The sequence below is a fragment of the Globicephala melas genome, chromosome 5 (assembly GCF_963455315.2).
Source record: "Globicephala melas chromosome 5, mGloMel1.2, whole genome shotgun sequence".
Classification (NCBI taxonomy): domain Eukaryota; kingdom Metazoa; phylum Chordata; class Mammalia; order Artiodactyla; family Delphinidae; genus Globicephala; species Globicephala melas.
Genome location: NC_083318.1, coordinates 114,863,552 through 114,876,758, shown reverse-complemented (window position 1 = coordinate 114,876,758; position 13,207 = coordinate 114,863,552). Strand labels below are relative to the sequence as shown.

The 13,207-nt window shown below is 45.9% G+C and overlaps 1 protein-coding gene across 6 annotated transcripts in view; it reads right to left on the bottom strand.

Moving 5' to 3' along the window:
- Window positions 1-2,182: 2,182 nt before the first annotated feature.
- The window catches only part of ZNF827 (zinc finger protein 827), a 179,499-nt gene continuing 168,474 nt past the window's right edge, over window positions 2,183-13,207 (bottom strand). For 3 of the 6 annotated variants that reach the window (XM_030878154.2, XM_060299708.1, XM_060299709.1), the window contains exons 12-14: window positions 8,787-8,978; window positions 8,221-8,398; window positions 2,183-4,755 (exon numbers count right to left, since the gene is read on the bottom strand). In XM_030878154.2, coding sequence (XP_030734014.1) covers window positions 3,900-4,755; window positions 8,221-8,398; window positions 8,787-8,978 — 1,226 coding nt within the window. In that variant the 3' untranslated portion in view covers window positions 2,183-3,899. Of the gene's footprint in view, window positions 4,756-6,198; window positions 6,232-8,207; window positions 8,399-8,786; window positions 8,979-13,207 lie in introns of all 6 variants that reach the window. The other 3 variants (XM_030878155.2, XM_060299711.1, XM_060299710.1) reach the window with 3 other exon arrangements.

Below are 13,207 nucleotides of genomic sequence, written 5' to 3'. Positions count from 1 at the left end.
ACTGGCCATTTTCAAAGTGGGTTCTCCTACATTATCTCATTTTATAAAAAGCAAATTTGATCTTTGTGAATGTTAGAGTGAAGCAGTTCATAATTTCTTCCAACAAGCCAAGGACGTTATACTTAGAAGCAGGCAAATTGTGAACCAGGCAAAGTATTCTCTTTTGCTCCTTTGTATGTTTCACCAGCCATCAAGGATTCATGGGGAAGTTCTCTAAGGGACAGAACTTTAAAATGGATTTAAAAAAAAGTTGTTTCAATGTATCAGTGTGCTTTCTCACTCTCTCTCTCTTTCTCTCTTTTGGGCTCAGTTTCTTTCTCTGGTACCTTCCTTTGAATGGGGAACTCTTACTTGCATTTGGATAGATTATTATTTAGCTTGCAAAGCATATCATTTTCCCCCTCATTACGTCTCACAGTTGCCAGACTTCATTAAGACAAATGGAATTACTCATCTGTTTCCCCCCCGCTATGGCTATGGGGTCAATAAAATGCTGTTAAGCAGGAGAGGGTAAGGCTGGTGAACACTTTTAAATGTCACTAAGTATTTTCAGGAAGGAGCCGGCCTGCAGCTGTACTGATTGATGGACATGCTCTCGATCCTAATGGCCATGAGTGATTTACATAATACCAGTTTGCGTTAGAACCATGGTTGTTCAAAACTTGCATTTTGCAATAGTTATAACTAGTAGTGGACACTTCCTGAACGTATCTAAAATACACTGAAATGTGAAAATCAGAACAAAGCAAGACAAAACCGTGAGATTAACAAGTAGCCAAAGATGGCACCCAAGAAAGAAAAAGAAACAAGAGTATAGCCAACCTTTTTTTTTTTTAATTAGAGTATATTATACTTCCAAACTGGATACACTAGAAATTGGCAATGCAACATAAGATGCAAAGGAATATACCAGTTACTGTCAAAATGACCCTGTACAGCCTTGTAATGCAAAAAGCTTTATACAATACAAATTTTCAGTAATGTACATAAACCTTGACAGTATGATCATCTGAACGTAATATGAGGAGTTAAAAAAAGGAGAGAAGAAAGTGCTGAGAACTCTAACTACATTACTATATGGAAAAATAAGCTAGCTTTCATTGAAGAATGCATAGTGAAAACAGAATTGAAGTTAGTTGGCAGGTGACTATCTCAAAGACATTAGTGTTCTACACGGAAAGGATATCTATGGAATACATCCTTCCCTGAGTATCAAACTGCAAACCAAATTCAGGGGTACATATTACTTCGGTGGAGTCTGAAAAATGCTGTAGATTTTTCTTTATTAATAACAATAATAATAATATAAAAAGTCAAACAAACTCCAAACACAACTTTTCTCACTCAGAAAACTTTTATAATTTACCAGAAAGATTGATGACTCTTTCCAAAGTGCTAAAAAAGTTGCCCAATTACATTAAGCATGACTAAGTCATTCAAATACAAGTTCAGTGGCAAGCATCTGAGCGGCAATTGTCTCCTTCCGACACCCTTCTTGATCTTGAAAGTTTCACCCTAGGACCTCGTATTGCACAAGTGGCATGCTGTAAAATCCGCAGTTTTAATTGTCAGGGCCACCCTTCAGGTTTTTAACCTGCTGGTGCTCGCGTGGGATTCGCCCTCCTGCCAGCCTCTGTGGGATCACCATGGCCCTCTTTCCTGTCATCACTGAACTTGTAATTGTGAAAGCACATGATTAGCCAGGTGGCACATTCTCCATCATATGGGGAAAAGGACGTGACTTTAAAAAAAACCAATCCACCCATAAGCCCAGTATTCTTGGAGTGTATCGTCCATAACTGTCTATAGTGTCTTTTACTGAGACATTGATATGGCGACGTTGAATGACGTTTCAAACGTGGCCAAGAACAGATGTCTCTGCTGGAAGATGACCCAGGGTGCGGGAGCTTCCTGCCCTAGCTGGCTCAGCCTCCCTGCCCCTGGAGACATCTCCTTAGTGTAAACAGGTTGCCAGGGCTGGATGACTGGCAAGGGAAGTGTAGCACACCTGCTAGGTCTGGGGGAGGAAGGGTGGGTATAAGGGAGGACCATGGTGTGGACAGAAGACTTCTGGACTCCTTCCTGTAGAACGGTACCAATCTCAAGGGGAGCTTTCAGTGAAGCAAACTGACTAGAGGAAGAAAATTAGGGATGCTTTTATTTTCCCCCGGTGGAATAGATGAAAAAAAAAAATCCCAACCCTAGGATAACACATGATGGAAAAACAGCAACGCAGTAAGAAAGCATTCCTCCTGTACACCAGTTCTTCAATAGATAAATAATATATAAACTTTTATATTCCAAACTTCTCATTATTATACAAAGCACATTTCTTCCTGCTCTTCAGCCTGTTTCATACTGGAAATTCTGTTGTCTTAAAAAATACAAGCCATTAACATGTTTAGCCAAAGATTCTTTTCCTTTTCTTCTTTTTAAATCACCCATTACTTTTTAAGAATAGCAAAGGGCTGTACAACCAATCCATATCTGCTTCTTGCCGCGATAAAGTGCTGCACATAAGTTGCCATTTTAATGACCACAAAATAAGAGCTTTAAATAAGTATAAAGTTAGCTTCCTAGCAGGTTATATCTACCAGGTGTTAACAAAATGGAATACAGAATTATTAATAACATGGAGAATACCGCTATAGCCTGACGATCTGCAAACACAATGGAAACGTCTCAGGGGCATAAACTGAACGGTAGGACAAAACAGCACCTTTTTGTTGGGTCGTTATATGTCAAAGAGGTTATGACAAAAGTTTCAAACATACAGTCTACTCTTTCCATAAAAAAGGTACATTTTCTTCCTTTTATTTTACTTTTCTTTTTTGCAGATGAGAAACAAAAACTAGTGCAAGACCAAAAGCACTGTGCAAAACTGCCATTTCTTTTTTAGTCTGAGCATTTATACCCAGAATTTATCCAAACCCCTTTTAATCTCCTTGGCTGGATTTATCAACCATAAAAATTTTCACTCATACAGTTTTTCTTTTCCTGCAAACAAATGGTAACCACTGACTTAATACATCACATACATATATATATATAATCTGCCCTTAAAAAAATGATGCACTGTGTGTGTGTACCATACACACTGCATACGTATGGACACACACACAAAACACACTTAAGTTTTGTGATGTTGGCTGCAGTGCTGCAAGCTATTTCTCCCAGATGGGGCTCTCAACGGTTCGCATCTTCCTAACCAGAGATGCGAGCACGAGGTCTCCAGGACTCTGTCGGAAATCTCAGGCAGCACTGAGATGTCTACCATCCCTTCGTCGCCTTAGCACCAGGCCCTACCACTCTGCAGCCACAAAACAGAGAGGGAAAGGTAATGAAGGAGCTCGGGGTGCGACTGTAGTGGATGAACCACCCCGGAGGGCCAAGAACGTTCATCCCTGTGAAAGAAGCCAGTACAAAGGATGTGCAAATGTTATGGCACACGACACACGGCTGTCTCTTTCCAAATCCACAAACGCCCACACGCCCCGTTCACCCAACAGAAAACAAAATGCACCGGTACAGAAGCTTACAAGTGCTGATTGCTATTAAGGACACTCTCTTTAGGGTTTAACAAGACGAATTTCCTTTCAAAGTACGGAGAAGGGCTGAGGGTGGGAGTGTGTGGCTGGGGAGGCATGCCTCTGAAGGTAGACGGATGCAGTAGGTCACCTCTCTGAAGATTGGATAAAGCAGCTTTCAGGTCAATGCAATAGGTATACACACAGAGCCAATTCTCTATTCCTCACTAAAGATATACAGTACACGTGGTCAGACCCGGGCGGGTCTGTAGGTTTTGCAGCAACGTACACCTGCTGGGGTTGTGTTTAAGTTTTGTGAGTTTTGTATTTTTGTCTCTGTCTCTTGGTTTTTGGTACAGAGCCCGGCTGCCCTCAGACAGTCTCCGCTCTCTCTCTCAGTCCGAGATAGGCGAGGAAGGAGTGTTTGGGGGACGGGATGCTGGGCGGCGCAGTCTGAGGTCGGGGAGGGTGGAATGTGAGATCCAACTGGTTCTTGGGGTATAACATCGTCAAGGGAATGAGATGGGCAAAATCCGAGTTCCGGTACTTGTCAAAGCGCAAAGGGGAGCCATTCAAGGGCAAGGCCTTGAGTGCCAGGTTGGGCTCGGAGCCGCCGCCACCACCGCCGCCGCCGCCGCCGCCGCCGCCGCCGCCATGGGCGGCCGACAGGGCCACGGTCTGCAGAGCCTGCGAGGCGGACATGACCGACAGGGGAGACAGGAGGTGGCGGGCGCTCCCGACCACGAGGAGCGGGGCCCCGGGGCCGGCGGCTTCCTTGGGGGCCGGAGCCGGGCCCTTCTTGTCCTCCTCGGGGCTGTCCGCGCTCTGGTGCTTCTTGACGTGGCGGCTGAAGACGAAGGGGTGAGTGGTCTTGAACAGGCACTCTTCGCAGCTGAAGGTCTGGCGCGGGGCGTGCTTCAGCTTCTTGTGCAGGTTGAGATTGTCCTTGCGTTTGCAGCTGTAGCTGCACTGGTCACAGTGGAAGGGCCGCTCCCCGGTGTGCACGCGCACGTGCTCGATGAGCTTGTTGGCGGTCTTGGACAGGTAGCCGCACTGGTCGCACTTGTAGTGGTTGCCGAGGCGATGCTCGCGGGTGTGCGTCTCCAGCTCCAGCTGGTTGGCCTTCACCGTCTGGCAGATCCGGCACTTGTACTCCATCTTGTAGTGGGTCTTGAGGTGGCACTCCATGGCGGCGGGGCGGTTGGTGGAATAAATGCAGAATGGGCACCTGTGGGCGGGGGGCGGGGGGGAAAGCAAGGACAGGGGAGGGTCAGCCATGCGGGCTCGGCGGCCGCCCGGCTGCTCCCCGCCTCACCAGCCTGCCCTCGGCCGCCCTCCCAGCTCCGAGGCCCGGCCTGCCCCCTGCCCAGCCCGGCCCTGCCGCCTCCTGCGGGGGCGACGAGGACCCTCTTCTGGAGCCGTCCCTCGGCCTGCTCGGGGTCTCCTGGCTGCGCCCGCGGACGCCGGCCCCCAGGAAGGGGAGCAGAGCCAGTGCGGGAGGGGGCGCCCGGCTAAGCTGTTCTCCCCTCCGTCCTCCCCGCCCGGCCCCTCGGAGCCCTCCCCGGCCCCCCCAGTGGCCTCGGCCGAGGGCTAACCCTCACGACCTCCCCTCGAGATGGGAGCAACACAGAGAATCGACTTTTCATGCACCACACCAAGCACACGCAGAAAGGCTAAGAGTTTTGAAGAACAGCTTATAGGGGGAGAGCTACCTCCAGCAAACAGAAAGTCGTAGGGGTCAGAATCGTGCTGATGAAAGGGTGGTTAGGACGAGAAGGCCTGGGTGTGTGTGTGGGAGTGTGTGTGTGCAGATGCAGAGACCTGTGCTCCTAAAACCTGCCTCCTACAGCCCTGGGGTCTCCATCAGGGAAGGGAGGGGAGGACCAGGGGCGGGCTCGGCAGAAGGAAGCCCACCCACCAGCCCGGTTAGGAATGGGGGATGGCGGGAGGGAGGCGACTGCTATCTGGAGCTTGAAGACATTATTAATGCGTTATTAATGACTAATGTTATTACATCATGGAAATAATCATCATCCAAAGGGATCATAAACTCTCAGCGGGCAGGACCGTCTCCCCCTTTTCTTCTGCGTTCTCTGCAGTGCTCGGTAGAGTACTCAGCACATGGTGGGCGCTGATTCATTACTGGACTGGTCTCTGCAAGTCACTTAGGCAGAGTCTGTCTAGAAGGGACGGTTTCAGTCCCAGCTCTGCCACCTTATCGGGCTGGCTGTGCCCTGGGACAAAGCCTGGGTCTCTCCATCCTAGGCAGTGAGGCTACGCTACCCGCAAGCCTCCCGGCTGTCCAGAGGGGCGGGGAGAACAGAGAGGGCAGGTTTCGCTCTGTAGAAGCTGCCGGGCTCGAGTCGGTGGCTGATACGCTAGCTGTAGCCTGTGTGTGCTCTCTTTACCAAAAGAATGCAAATGCAAAAGTGGCTGCCTCGGCTCTGGCCCCGGCACCTGCAGGGCAGGGCCTGGGAGTGAATTGTCCTCGGAGGGTTTGGAGAGGTTTTCAGCAGAGCCCAACACACCCAGTGCCCGTGCGCTGCGCCTCAGCACCAAGCCCGCCGTTAGCCTCGGAACCTCAGCTCACAGAAGAGTGCACACGAGAGAAATATAAAGCCCATTCCCAGGTCAGGTGCACACACAACCCCTACGCCAAGCTGGGCCTTACCTAGAGGAGTCTGAAACTCACCACTGTCCTGAGCTACGGCAAAAGAAAAATAATAGTATAATCTTATTTGATCTGCATTATGAACAGGATATAGAGTACAAGCAGTCCCATCACAGAAAAGCAATTTAGACATCGGCAGTCTGTTTCACGTTAAGGACATTTCTGTGACCCACGGCTCAGTCTTTCCTTCGCTGCTCAGGCAGAGTGCTAAGGGTTTTCCGTGCTCCCGTTACTTATGGTAAAGACACTCTCTCAGGCAAATTAGAGCTCTGATACGGCCAAGGGAAAACAAAACAAAACAAAACAAAGACTCACTGTACAGCCAGAAGGCTTTAGCAAGTTTTTCAAAGTATTCTTCTACTTGGTCATCCTAGAACATAAACTATTACATAGGGGACCATTAGTACTGTACGGGAAGTGTCTATACCCGCAAAAGCATCAGCGTTCACTCTGCATCCTCCCCAGTGGGTCGGAGGCTCGGGACTCCTTAGGTCCCCGAAGAAAGGGGGCCTAACTGGCAAAGCCACAACTGGCAGGGGCCGCGGGTAATGGGTGTGACTGGGCTTCTGGGCAGGGCAATGAGTGTTAGTCTAACCACGGAAATACATGGCTTTTTTTTTTTTTTTTTAAACATGAGTACACAAATATTTAGAAAGGGACAGTGGGAATAAACCAAATCAGATTCCCAAATAAGCTCGTGCTAGGCATTTCCCATTTACTGGTGGTCGGGAATGATAATCGCCCCTCCCCCCATCCCATTTACCCACCCCTCCCCCTCCCACCTAATCATCCCCAAGGGTGAAATAAAATGGGATCCAACAGTAGGTGCTGCTCCTCTGGGCAAGTTCTTGAGGAGGGTCCCCCTGACCCGGCAGGAGCCCGGGGAGTTCACCCTGCAAGGAGCCCCCCCCGACTCGACTCCCAGGCTCCTTCTGGGTCTCTCCACCCCTCACCCATTCAGGACAGTCATGCCACTTCTCTGGCAAGTTGTGAGTTTCAAAGATAAAAATGTTTAAAAACAAAAGGTTTTTTGTTCTTATATTAAGTACAATGTCATTTTTCATTCTTTTAATAACAGGATCATTTCAGCTAAACATGAATAATTATGCTTTGAAAGTGGTATGTCTTTCTGTGCCCAGTGACAGATGCTTTTCTCTTTACTAGACCATGAGTGCCTCCTGAACAGGGACTCTGATTTCAGAACCACTGGGAAGATTAAACTCTGATTGTGCTCGGACGTACATTTCCCAAGGGTGGAAATTATATTTTATTCCTTGTTTGCCCTTTAGCACCTATTATCAAGCCAGACACACAGTGCATTTGATAATAACGGATGGGTCTCTCTTCAGACCAGAGGGCTTGTTGCAAATATTGGTTAATGATGATGCTCATTGTCTAGGTCTTTGGGGATCTGTGGAGAACATGTGACCGGAAATGTCAGATCTCACGAAGGCTACACCAGGGAGATCCCAATGCCAGCTCCTGGGAAGGCGTAAGGCATATGTGCAGGAAGACACGAGGCACATGATCTTTGCATGAAAAACGGTGCCTCTTGCCTGTTCACACTGGCAAGGATCCGATATTTGGGGGGTGGGTGTGTGTATGGGGTAGCTGTAATGCTTATTTAAAAGACTTGCGGCAAATCATCTAAAAAACAGAGGATGAAGTGCAGTGTCAGTGTAATGATTTACACCTGGGGACACGAACCCCCAAGTCCCTTAAAATCAAGTCTGAGTGAAACTCAAGCCGTGTAGGATGGGTCTACCCTTGCGTGCCTGTGCCAAGCTGCTTCAGCAAGTCGTCTTGTGAAATGGAGTCTCCTGCTGATATCTGCCAACCTCCTGGGGGGCAGATCTAATTCCTATCCAGCTAAAGGCAGCAGAGGTGCCTGACTAACCACCCCCCATGCCAAGCCCCCCTTCTGCATGACCCCAAAACCTTCAGGGGAGGGGATGGGGTAGGGATGGGGAAAGGGTGTTTAATAAACAACACAGTAAAAGGTTCTGTACTTGCTTTCCTTACTTGAGCCCACCGGTGGGGACAGTGTGGCATTTCTTATGCTCCAGCAGCTGTTCGGGGGTCTTCATGAACTTGTGGCACACGTCACACTCAAACATCCGGGTGATGAGGTGGATCTGCAGATGGCGCTCAAACATGTTCTTCGTCTTGCAGACAAAGTTGCAAAAAACGCATTCGAACCCTGAAAGGACCGAGGCTGGGTGTACGGGTGCATGGGGCAGAGGGACAGGAGGGCAGGAGTAGGGCAGAGGGACAGGAGGGCAGGAGTAGGACAGAGACCCCCCACCCACCAGCTGTACCCTTCCAGGCACCGTTCCCTGCATCTCCGGGCTAAAAGGTGTTAAACATACAGCTTCAGAATCAATGTCACACTCCCCATCTTTCCACCCCATATACAGATGCCAAGCAAGCCAAAAAGCACACGTAAATTTTAGATGCTACGTACTATACTGTTCCCAGGCCTAATATCTGTTTTCCAACATCACTTCTGTCAAGGGCTTATTCTCAAGACTGGGTCATCCCCCCCAGAGTGGGTAGGGTTGAGTAGACCAGCCCACCTCCTCCCTTACCTTTCTCTGGCTTTTCCTCACTATTCAGTGAGGGCTGGCTCCCAGGCACGACAGAGATGACCAGCAGGTTGTTTCCGCTCTTGTTTTTCTGGGAGCTGTCTGAATCGTCTTTGCTGTTGGCTGAATCACTCAGAGCTGAGAGGGAGGATGAAGAGGGGCTGTTTGATTCACTGGGGGTCTTCCTGTCTTCCCCTGAAAAATGAAACAAACAAACAAACCCAGGTCTGTTATTTAGGAGATGAAAACCCTAGAATAATAGCAATTATGGGTGGGGGATTTGGGGCCTCATGTCTACATCGTCATTCAGGGAGCACAAGCTGAGGTTTCCAGCTCTCCCAGTGCTGGATCCCAGGTCCCAGTCACCTATGGTGATGACACTTGTGGTTCTCGGGCCAAGAGTAGATATTCAGTTGGCAAGTGTTTATTGGAGTCTTATAAGAATTAAAATAAAATGACAACAATAGCTAAGATGAATGTGTTACCAAGTTCTAGAAACTTCAGATGCGTTAAATGGGTTATCATGCTTTAAATGCGCTATCTCATTTTCTCCTCTCAAAAATCCAATGAGGCATGACTATTATCACCCCCATTTTACAGACTAAGGAAGGGAGGCACAGCCAGGTTAACATGGCCTTGGTCACGTGGCTAGGAAGTGGTGGAGCAGAGATTTCACTAACGTCCGTACTCTTCATCAGGGCACTGGACTCTCCCTCAAAACCAGGAGTAAACAAGTCAAGAGGCCATTGAAATCTAGTGTCAGGAGACTTCTGCTACCATGCAAGATGGAGTGTCAGAGACGGGATTTACCATTGCTATTTATCAACTGACAAAAAACAGACAAAATTTATCAAACAATAGTTTTCACAACATTGGACATGAGGCAATAAAGAGGAGTGACCCCTGAGAGAGAGGAAAGAAAACAGGCAGGCTCTAGGTTTAACCTGCTTCCTGCCTTGAGAGATTTTACTTTCCAGACTGCAGTACAGGGTTGGGGAAGGGCCTGGCAGACTCACTGAGTTGAGGAGATAGAGCTGAGGGTCTGAGGAGATTGGACGTTGCAGGACAGAACACCAGAGAGGAAAGAGCAGCACAGGAGAGGAACCCGGAGACCTGCAGAGGGTCCCTCAAGGACCTTCAGCAGGGTAGGGGTCAGAGCATGTGTGTGAGGAAACTACCCAAAGCTAGAGGGAAAAAAGCCATCTGAAAGGCTTAGAGAACAGTGTCTGTTTCCACTGGCCAAATTAGAAAAACTTATAATTCCCAAGGCATTGAGTAGAAAACTGAGGAAGATCTTTGAATCGTGGGTAATGATTAGCCCTCCATGGAGCACTGCGCCAGACCTGCCTAACACAAATCATAAAAGCAAGACCCCAAAAAGATCAAAGTTGCCAAGTAATTAACTGAATCCTAAGACAAAGGTCAAGACTATTTATAGGGATATAAAATGTACAGCACCTGACAAGGTAACAATCACAATGTCTGACATCCAAACGAAGATTATCAGCATGCCAAGAAACGAGAAAACACACCCCAAACGAAAAGAATAATCAGCCAATCAAAACTGACCCAGAACCGACAAAGCTGTTAGAATTTGCAGACAAAGACATAAGAGCCGTTATTGGAACTGTATTCCACATGTTTGGAAAGTTAAGTAGAGACATGAAAGATATAAAAAGATCCAATCCAAATTTCTAGAGATGAAAATTACCATGTCTGAGATGAAAAATGCACTGGATGGGATTACCAGCAATTTAGACATGGCAGAAGAAAAGATGAGTGAACCTGAAGATATAGCAATAGAAATGATCTGAAATGAAACACAGAGGAAAAAGAATCACAAAAATGCAAAGGGCATCAGTGAGCTATGGGACGCCTGCAGGTAGCTTGATATAAGTTCAACTAAAGTCCCTAATGGGGTAGGGAGGGCAGAAAAAATATATGAAAAGGCCAAAATTTTCCCCAATTTGAGGAAAACCACAAACCCACAGATCCAAGAGACACAATGAACCCCAAACATAAAGAAATCTATACCAAGGGACATCATAATCAAAATGCTCAAAATGAGTGATTAAAAAAAAATATATCCTAAAAGCAGCCAGAGGAGGAAAGCTACTTTACGTGCAGAGGAACAAAAATAAGCATGACAGAAGATTTCTCACGGGGAGCAACGCAAGTGAGAAGTAGTGGAGTAACGTCTTTATAAAGTACTGAAAGAAACAACTGTCAACCTGAAACTTTATACGCAGTGACGATATATTTCAAAAATGAAGGCAAAAGAAAGTCAAAAGAATTCATCACCAGCAGACCCAAATTACAAGAAATGTTAAAAAAGAATTCTTCAGGCAGAAGGAAAGTGACACCAAATATAAAAAAATGGATCTACACAGAAAGAATGAAGAACACTGGAAATGATAACTGCATGGGTAGATAGATGAATTTTTCTTTCTATTTAAAATCTCTTTAAAATATAATAAAAGTAATTTTGTTTAAAAAATAATAACAAAGTATTATAAGGTTTATAATAGGTAAATGTATGACAACAATAACGTAAAGGCTGGGAGAGAAGAAGTTGTTGTGATGTTCTTATACTACATATGAAGAGGTATAGTATCACTTGAAGGTAAACTGTAATAAATAAAAATGGACATTATAAACCCCAAATAACTGGAGAGCTATCCATTGTAAATGTTCAAGAGACTCAGTATTGTTAAGACATCGATTCTCCCCAAGCCAATTTAATCCAATTAAGCCCATAGTTTTAGGCTAGGGTTGAAAATGTAGGGAGACTGTGCTTCCATTCCCTTCAAATCAACCAATTAAGTAATCTAGTGATTGTAAACTCTAGAAACAAAGTTCCTTTATTAGGAGATTAAAAATATAAATCATATTTTATATATAGGCATAAAAAATCCAGAAGTAAACAAAACTGTAATGGTGGCTACATCTAGCGTATGAAATGATCAGCCTTATGCCTGTTTTCTTTTATTTGGGTTTTCAACATTTTCTGGAGTGACCATAAATTACTTGTCTAATTAAAAAAATTTTGTAAAAAGAGGAAGGGAAAATATTTACCGGCTTACAATGTTTTCAAGTCCAGTTCCTGTCAGAGCTGCACTTATGCCCAGAGCGTCCAACCCTTACTTCAGTTGACAATTTTAATTTTGCTTTTTATTTTCCTTTTTGGGCACGCCCCACGGCATGGCATGCAGGATCCTAGCTCCCCAACCAGGGACTGAACCCGCATCCCCTGCATTGAAGCTCGGAGTCCCAACCACTGGACTGCCAGGGAAGTCCCAAGTTGACAATCTTTAAGATCTTGTTCCTTAGCAGAAGTGAACTTGGTTCCTGGACAGACAGTAGGTGATCTCACTTACTGACCCACGAGAAGGGATGGAACACGCTTTTAGGATACATTCCTCCCTTGGTAAAAGGAAAGCCAGCACCATGATTGCCAGTCTCTTATCTAAATATTGAACCAGTTCAGTCACAGTTTGGAGACAAATAGAATATTTTCAGTGGGGGCCCTGAGTCCCTGACATTGCTTCACCAAATCCATCCTCTAAGACTAGTCTTATTAACAGAATATTATGAGTGATTATTTTAAATGAGTTCTTAGAATTAAAACAGATAATTTTAATTACCATCTTTAAGAATAGCTTCAAGTACCCTCAGGCTTACGGCACTGGGGAGAGCTCCCTAAATTAATAAATGTATAAATATAGAGGTGCCGCGGCAAATGCTCTGGGCTACAGCATGGGGAAACAGCCCAGCCCACGCTCTTTATAATCCCTCATCTCCACAGCTTCCTCTCCCCTCAGTTCACATCTCCCCTCGCTGTATCTGTAGGGAGTGAGCCAGGGTGCCCTTGTCAACTCAATCCAAGGCTTACTGCAATCCAAGCCATCACTGATTTTCAGCATCGCAAAGATTTTTGGTGAAGGACACCTGTGCACAGGTAATGCAACCTCAAACACTGGGACAGCCAATTGAAGAGAACGTTAAAACCCTAAATATTTCGTAATTTAAAATGACACAAATTGAGAGATTGAGACCAGAAAAAAGTACCCACCCTCTTGCTGCCTCAATACAAACAGCATTACATTTTTGGGGTTCTTTTTTTATTTTTGAAAAAGTAAGCATTTTTATTTTAAAACTGTTGTTGTTAACTGCATAGTGGTTAAGAATAAGTATTTAAGACAAATATCACATGATATCACTTATATGTGGAATCTAAGAAAAAGGGTACAGATGAACTTATTTACAAAACAGAAGTAGAGTCACAGATGTAGAAAACAAACCTATGGTTACCAGGGGATAAGTCGGGGGAGGGATAAACTGGGAGTTTGGGATTGACATATACACACTACTATATATAAAATAGATAACTAATAAAAACCTGCTGTCTAGCACAGGGAACTCTA